The sequence below is a fragment of the Quercus robur genome, chromosome 9 (genome assembly GCF_932294415.1).
Source record: "Quercus robur chromosome 9, dhQueRobu3.1, whole genome shotgun sequence".
NCBI lineage: Eukaryota > Viridiplantae > Streptophyta > Magnoliopsida > Fagales > Fagaceae > Quercus > Quercus robur.
The window spans coordinates 49,375,567-49,383,760 of record NC_065542.1 but is presented as its reverse complement, the minus strand read 5'-3'; the positions used below and the strand labels follow the sequence as shown (position 1 = coordinate 49,383,760).

Below are 8,194 nucleotides of genomic sequence, written 5' to 3'. Positions count from 1 at the left end.
GCTATTCAAGAGGATCTGCCATCAAAGTTATAAACTATTGTTCTAACTAATTTAGTAATATTTTCTTGGTTGAAGTGTTCTTTTAAGTTAAAAATATTAGCCATACCCAAGCATATCAATAGGCTTTGCACAATTCATAAATACAATGGTTCCGTTTTGAGTAAAACACCCTGAAATCCAAATTAAATTCCAGTATTATGCATTTGGCATTCCTCTTTTAAATATTGAAGGTTAAACTTAGTAAATTTCACACCAAAAGAAAAGATCTTCGAAACTTTGGACATCTTGTTCTAAAAACCAATGAAGTTATCTCCAAAGAACTTATATACACAGTTAACTTTTTGTATATTGATTTTAGAAACCACTTGAAAGAAAAAGCTAAAGGAGATGGTAGTGATTTCATCACAAGTTTTGGACAATAACAGTTTGTGCAATATTATATATTATCTTCTTTTTTGTAATAATTTTATAGTGCATACATTATGTTCAATTGTTCATACCAAAAAAAAAAATTGTAATGTAGAGTAGACTTAGAGTAACTCAATCCTATGTTGCAATGGAATATTAGTAAACTTGCTACAAATAGTTTGAGTTTTTAACGACCATCAATTTTAGAAAGTGTTATTTCATTTATTGAATTAATTGCTGCACTATTTGATCTGTTTGTACTATTGTAAGTACCCGTCAAAATAAATGCAGGTTGTTTTGGAGAAGGAAGCTGAGTGTCATTACCCAACATGAAAACAACAGTTGACATGGTTGGCCGATCTGTTGCATGTTCTTGCACGCACAAAAGTCCAATTTGAATGCATCTTGAAACTTCATTAGCAGGGTATGTCTCATCTAGTAACGGGTCAACTATTTTCATGGAATTGTCTTCTCTCCATAGGTCCCAAACCTGAAACAAGATATTAATCATATTAGGCTCAAGAATATAGGCTTAATTTTGTAGTCATTGTTTGCACATGTACTTACACGTCCAATCAAATTTGAGGAAGGGCCATCATGATGGTAAGTACTGTTCTTTTTACCAGTAACGATCTCCAGTAGCAATACCCCAAAGCTATATATATCAGATTTTATTGAAAATAGTCCTTGCATTGCATACTCAGGTGACATATAACCACTGTCATAACACAATGAAAATGAAGATATTGAACCCTAACATAAAATGATAAAAAGAAAAAAGGCCTTAGGCACTAACATTCATGTAAAATTTGAAGTAATACAATATGAAAACGAATTGCAAAGATATCCTTAATATTTTTTTCTTACAAAGGCCTGTAGTTTGTACTCTCCTTAGATGTAAAAAAGGCAGTCAAGTAATCGGTTAAAAAAGTATATCTTTGTTTTCTAGCATACTTACTATGTTCCAACAACGCAATTTGTATTAGCTTCAATTTGGTCCCCTCCAACAATTCTAGCCATACCAAAATCGGCAATTTTTGGATTCAATGCATTGTCAAGTAGAACATTACTGGCCTTTAAATCTCTATGGATAATTCTTAATCTTGAATCTTGATGAAGATATAAGATCCCTCGAGCAATTCCGCAAATAATCTCAAATCGCTTTCCCCAATCTAAACATGACCTTTTTGTTTCATCTAAATGAAGAAATGAGAACTTGGATTAGATTGCATTGCATTTGTGCTTTTTTACTTAGGTATAAAATCTTGCTACTTGGAACTAATATGTTTGTAATGAGAAGATCGTTTTCTAGTGATGATGAGTGAGGTTAATGTGAAAAAGAAGACATACCAAAAATGAAAGAGTCCAAGCTTTTATTTGGCAAGTACTCATAGATCAACATCTTCTCTTCTTTGTGAACGCAACAACCTAAAATTCTCACAAGGTTTCTATGTTGGAGTTTAGCAATTAGTGCAACTTCTGTTTTGAATTGTTCTATTCCTTGTCCAGAGCATTTTGATAATCTTTTTACTGCTATTTCCATTCCATTTTGTAGGAAACCCTGCAATTAAAGTCCAAATATCATTTTGACATAATGCACAATTGTTAAAAGAAACTCAACTTGGCGAATTATTTGGGGAAGCCCAATTGCACACCAAAAATTCATACTCAAAGAGTACCCGTAAACATTCATGATGGAATTTTTGATGCATAAACACACTTGAAATGAGATTATGCAAATTATGAGACTTATTCAATGAGACTACCTTATAAACTGGGCCAAAACCACCTTGGCCAAGCTTGTTTACAATAGAGAAGTTATCTGTAGCTGCAATAATGGTTCTTAGATCAAACAATGGCAAATTTGAATTTCTTCTAGTTCCATCAATGTCCCTTCTACTTGGAGAGTCTTCGAAGTATGGTAAAGTGGAGTCAGCACTAAATGAATATGTGCTATGCCTATTCTCTGTCATAAAACAAGTAATTAATAATGCTAGTAACCATATTTGTCCAATTAGGAATTCTCACACAAAAACCTAGTTTAATAGAACTAAGAAACACACTAAAATAAAAGAATGAAACAGTGGAAAATAAGAGGAAAAATAATGCACTTTTCTAAGAGGTAAGTGCTTATGGGAGATGAAAGTTCCTCAGGCCTGCTGATGGCGTTGGAGAAAATCTTAAAATGTCAGGGAATTGGTTGGGCCATTCATCAAGCTTTTAGTTGAAAGGGTGAAAAAATTATCCATGTGGCATGATAATTGACACCCTGAAGGTGTTTTGATCCCCAACTTTGTCCAAAAGGTGGTGTATGATATTGCAATTCTGAGTTTACAAAAGTATCCAGTATTCTAAAAGAAATACAGTAGGCTTGGAAACCTATTAGATCAAAAGATACTACTCTACATGCTTATTTTCTTTAATTAAAATTAGCTAAGTGTCCGTTTGGCAAAAATTATTTTTGTCAATTTAGTTTACTATTCAGCTTATTTTTGCTACTATTCATGAGTCTTACTACACTTTTTGGTACTATTTATGGGTCTCATTGTATTATTACAACTAATTTTTACGTTTATCTATAGTACTTTCAACAAAAAAGTTTTTAATTTCAGCAAAATAAGCACATTCTAAACAAACCTTAAGACAACTCAATGTACTGGATTTCATCTAAATATGGAAAAGTCACATGGATTTCAACCTGAAGTGAAATAAGAAACAAGATAGCTGAATGGTGGAAAGTGGTATGATTTAAAGCAGCTGCTTCTAAGCATTCCTAATACTGGACGGATTGCAATTCAGAGTAGAATTAAATAAGAAACATGAATGTCTCAATGAATGGTAGAAATTGGTATGGTCTAAAGCAGCTTTTCCCAACAAGTCCTTCATATTTAGGCTAGCAGTGAAGGACAGGTTGCCCTCCCAAGAAAGGCTTGTAAAATGGGGTACAATGGTGCTCATGTATGTTTTTTGTAGAAGTCAAATGGAATTTGTGACCATGTTGTCTTCGAGTGTTCTTTCTTATGAATTTGACTTTTGTGTAAGAAGCATTTGAAAATTTTCTTTGGTTGCTTCAGTATACCATCTTTGGGTCCAAAGAAATGATTATGAGTATAATAACAAAATATATCAAGTTCTTTTTCATTTTTCTTTTATCAACTTCTACACTTGAAAAATAAATCAAGTTCCGTCCCATTTTGTTCAATTTTTTCATGATCTATGAATTTTGCCTATTCTTTTATAAAACTTGAAACATAGTGTTGGAGTAATCTTGGGAGCATTTGTTCACTAGCCTTAGAAATATAGAAATAGGTTTAAAAAAAAATTGCTCTGAACTTCCTTACCTTTCTTCTTCTTCATTACAAAACAATACACAACTGGGACAACAAGAAGAAACATTACAGCAACAGAAACTCCCAGAATTACTAGCATCCTCTTTTTCTGAGTAAGACCATTTTTCTTAGCATATTGAGCTGAGCAAAAAAAAAAAAAAAAAAAAAAAAATCAAATGACATCATAAATTTGAGAAGTTGATTGAACATAAATAGTTATTATTGATGCAATTTTATAGGAAAATGAGAGTAGGGATGAAACAATGGGTTTTAGGAGAACATGTGATTTTATTATTTTTTTTAAAAAAGGAGAAATTGTAATTCTCTTTTTGGGGTCCAACGTATCAAAAGAACAAAAAAAAAAAAAAAAAAAAAAAAAAAAAACAAACATGTTCTCACAACAATGTCAAGTCCCATATGTGATTCTCTTTTTTTGAGGCTGGAAATATGTTATAGAAGAAACAAAAAACAAAAATTGCAAAACTAACAACAATGTCAAACAACAAGAGTGTTTCTTATTAATACAAGTAGAATCATATTTCAAATCTTCTCTCCCCATTATTGTAACAATAAAAGAAAAAGTTAAATAAAACAAGTATTACAGAGTAGGAGGATCAACTACGAGTGATGAATATAATTGTAGAAATATTGTGTTATTAGGTGTATCGACTCTTAAATAATTTTTACTTCTCCACACATTATATGAGTTTTGAATTATTATGAAATAGATAAGGTAGACATTGTGAAAATTTTGATATTTTGAGATAATTTAACAAAACCATATATAAATTCTTTCCCATATGGAACGTAATACTTGTTTAGATTTGTACTATATAATTTGAAATGGATCTATTTTAAATGGAGAAAATCATTTTTCAATATTTTAAAGTAAATACCATAGGGAAAATTATACGTTGGATTAGTATTCTGTATAAACTTTGGACTAAAAAATACAATAGACATGAATCTCCACTAACACTCTATTTGTTTTGAAGTAAAACAAGTACGAGTTTTAGGTGTTTAGTATGGCAAATAAATTTTTTCAAGCAAACAACCAAGATTAGGCAACCCAAGAGCAGTGTCTTTGGTCATTGGAATGGTGGCTTTGGTTATCGAACCTCTGACATGCTACTTTAGTACTGCTAGCATTTGTTGCCGGAGTGATGGCTTCGCCACCAAAATGTTGGCACCGGTCCTCGAAGCGGTGGCTTCAACCACCAAAGTACTGACATCATTTGACTAGCTTACCGGACCGGTGAACTAGCCACCAAATGGGATGAGAGTAGTCACTGTGTATTTTCATAAAATGTTTTTCTAAAATTTTAAAGATAAAAGATGAAAGAGTACCTAATACAACTGCATCCACACGTATGTATAAATCTTGTCCTAGATCAGGATATGTACTTGCGTCCACCAAGTCCCCTTGCCATGTCAAGCAACCAATCCCTCCCTCACTCTCATTTGCACTTGCGTAAGCTATACAAGAACAATTCCTCAAACACTTTTGCTCACACTCTTTCGTACTCAAACTCATGTCCACATGTACTATTGAAGTATCTGGCACCTTCATATGTGCCAACTTCACGAACCCTTCTCCATTGTTGCACATGGACACTCCTTGCTTTTCCCTCACGCATTCATGAGATGACTTGGGTTCAAATCCAGGAAAGCATTTGCACTCAAAAATGACCTCATTGTATGGGTCACAATAACTATTTGGGCCGCAAGTCATATACTTATCACATAACGCCTGTGGGACAGACCAATATTCGACCCATCTAGTCTCCTGCCATGAGGACCGTTGCATAATTCCTGATTCATCGACCATCGCTTTAGGAAAAACTTTGGGGTCAGCTAAATCTGAAAATGTACTGTACATAATGGTGGTTTCATCTTGATTATTCACAAAGCTAACATTGAATAAATTTGATGTCATTTTGGGTATACCGTTCCATCTTGGGCCAGTCCAAGATCCACCACGCCATAATAGAGTCCGACCCATGTATAAGCATAACTGAGGGTACCCAGTTGGAACCATTTGATATGTGTAGTTGCCAGTTCCCGGATCATCTTTGGACTTCCAAGATGTTAGGAACCGGTTCAACCCGGTCCGCCGGTCTAGCCCAAGTTTCATAAACGGAAGCATAGTATTGGTGGGATAATCAAAACTTTGCCATGTAAAACGTTGGCTGTCTTGTTGAACCAACACAAGATTTCCAATATCTAAGAGCTTAGCCATAGAATTATTTGTGGATGAGACAGAAAAAGAAACATTGGTGGACCAAATAGGAGTGGTTTGGTTTTGGGTGTGAAGTACAAGGTTTCCCTTACCGTTGATGGAGAGGACTCCGGAGGTATCATTGAGAGGAGCGTCTCTGTTTGCAACCCACACAACGGTTTTTTCAGTGATTTGGTCATACCAAATTCCAACGTAGCGGTGACTGGAACTGCCGGGACTGAAAAACCCAAGTGCAAAGGTTTTCTGGTTTGAGAGTAGAAGTTGACCATCACCATCCTTGAGGGGTTGGTTTGGTGTTATGGTGTCAAGGGAAGTGCAGATTGGGCAAACAAGAAGAAGGGAGAGAAGAAGCAATGATGTATTCCGTTTAGCAGGATTCATCATTTTTTCTAATGAAGAGAATGGTAGTAGGACTTGTGGCGGACTGGCTTGATAGCCATATATAAAAAAAAAATCCAGTTCTTCTTCATTTATAAATAAAGTTAAATGAGTTATTCAATGTATGCAAGCTGTCGTCCACATTTCAAGGAGAAGGACCCACACGTTTACCTTGAAAACCAGTTCACGTTAGTGAAAGATACCTTACGAAAACTCTAGTCTTCTTTGGCAACTTCAATTTAAGTACGTAAGTAATTTTTGACCCTAGCACTGGATGTTCATTGACTAGGTTTATTTATTTATTTATTTTTCTATAAGATTTAAATTCTACTTTATCTTAATCTAAGTAATATACGTGTAAAGTTTCCTTTTGAAAATTTGAACTTTGGTTGGCAACAAAAAAAAGAAAATTTGAACTTTGGTTCTTGCTTTTCACATTCGCAAACACTTATATTTGTAAAGTGACTATTACGCCAAGAATATACTGTGATAATTATTGGGTTCTTTAAATAGTGGTTGTTTATTCCTAATAGCCGAACGGTTAGGAGAGGAGCCAAATGTGACCACCCTAACTTGAAAATTTGTTTTTAAAATAACTTAAAATAATTGAATTTTAAATTAATACAAGTTATTGACCGCTCTAGAGAAAAAAACTTGACCACCCTAAAAAACCTTGAACACCTTAAATAACAATTTGAGCCCATTAAAAATTAAATTCAACTTCTCCAAAATTTTGGTCCGTTGAATGTTGAACCAAAAAATTACAAAAAATGTTGTGTTCACAACATTTTCGCAACACTTTCGTAATAAATCTTAAGTAGCAAGTTGTTACTAATAGGCAAAAAAATAATTTCAGTGATATGTTCAAATTAGAACTAGCTAATAAAACTTACCATTTAGGTTTTGTTGTGTAAGTGTTGTAAAAATATTTTGGACATAGCACTTTCAAAAATTGCCCAAACAAACAAATTAGCCTTTAAAAAATGCACACTTTTCAAATAACTAGTTTGTTAGTCCTTGTTTGAGAGTAGATGTTGACCTTGACCATCCTTGAGGGGTTGGTCTGGTGTTATGGTGTCAAGGGAAATGCAAATTGGGCAAACAAGAAGGGAGAGAAGCAGCAACGTATTCCATGACCCTTTAGCAGGATTTTATCATTTTTTTTTCTAATGAAGAGTATAGGTTGTGGTTGACCTGACTGGCTGGTATAGAGCTTGATAGCCATATATACTGAAAGTCTTGGACGTAGCTTTCTATTTATTTCTTTATTTTTAACTTACATGTCGGATTCTATGATAATTGTTATTGGGTTTGTCTAGAAGTGATTGTTTACAGCCTAATAGTCAACAACTAAAGACGATAAATAAACAAAAATATATCCTTTGTAGTGTTTTATTAGAGTACCTTTAAAAAATATATATCCAATTTATCATATTACACAAAAATATTGTGAACTATAATTAAAAGTATATAATGTATATCAAACATTTTTCATATTATACTTGTTCACAAATATTTCAACTTATGTGCAAATATTTCAAACTTCATTACTTTTGTTGATAGTATTGAATCTATTGATGGTATTTATTAAGGAATGTCGTTACGTATGTAACACTTTTTACCAACAGATAAGGAAAAGATATAAATTACTTTACTTCTATAGTTTAAGTAAAAAAATTAAGAATATTCTTAAATTTTATAATTTTTGGGCAGTTTAAATTCATACATGATATGATTTTCATACATTAAAAAATAAAATAAAAAATGAAATGACCCGATCAAGGTTTCTTTTATTTATTTATTTTATTTTATATTTTTTATCCTTGTACATGCTGAGAGT

At 33.0% G+C, this 8,194-nt stretch overlaps 1 protein-coding gene across 3 annotated transcripts in view; it reads right to left on the bottom strand.

Moving 5' to 3' along the window:
- Positions 1-352: 352 nt before the first annotated feature.
- LOC126698847 (G-type lectin S-receptor-like serine/threonine-protein kinase RKS1) overlaps positions 353-8,194 on the bottom strand; it is a 100,217-nt gene continuing 92,375 nt past the window's right edge. The window contains exons 1-7 of one of the 3 annotated variants that reach the window (XM_050396346.1): positions 5,085-6,412; positions 3,750-3,878; positions 2,175-2,374; positions 1,759-1,969; positions 1,367-1,604; positions 976-1,126; positions 386-898 (exon numbers count right to left, since the gene is read on the bottom strand). In XM_050396346.1, coding sequence (XP_050252303.1) covers positions 596-898; positions 976-1,126; positions 1,367-1,604; positions 1,759-1,969; positions 2,175-2,374; positions 3,750-3,878; positions 5,085-6,360 — 2,508 coding nt within the window. In that variant the 5' untranslated portion in view covers positions 6,361-6,412 and the 3' untranslated portion in view covers positions 386-595. Of the gene's footprint in view, positions 899-975; positions 1,127-1,365; positions 1,605-1,758; positions 1,970-2,174; positions 2,375-3,749; positions 3,879-5,084; positions 6,413-8,194 lie in introns of those variants that run through there. The other 2 variants (XM_050396348.1, XM_050396347.1) reach the window with 2 other exon arrangements.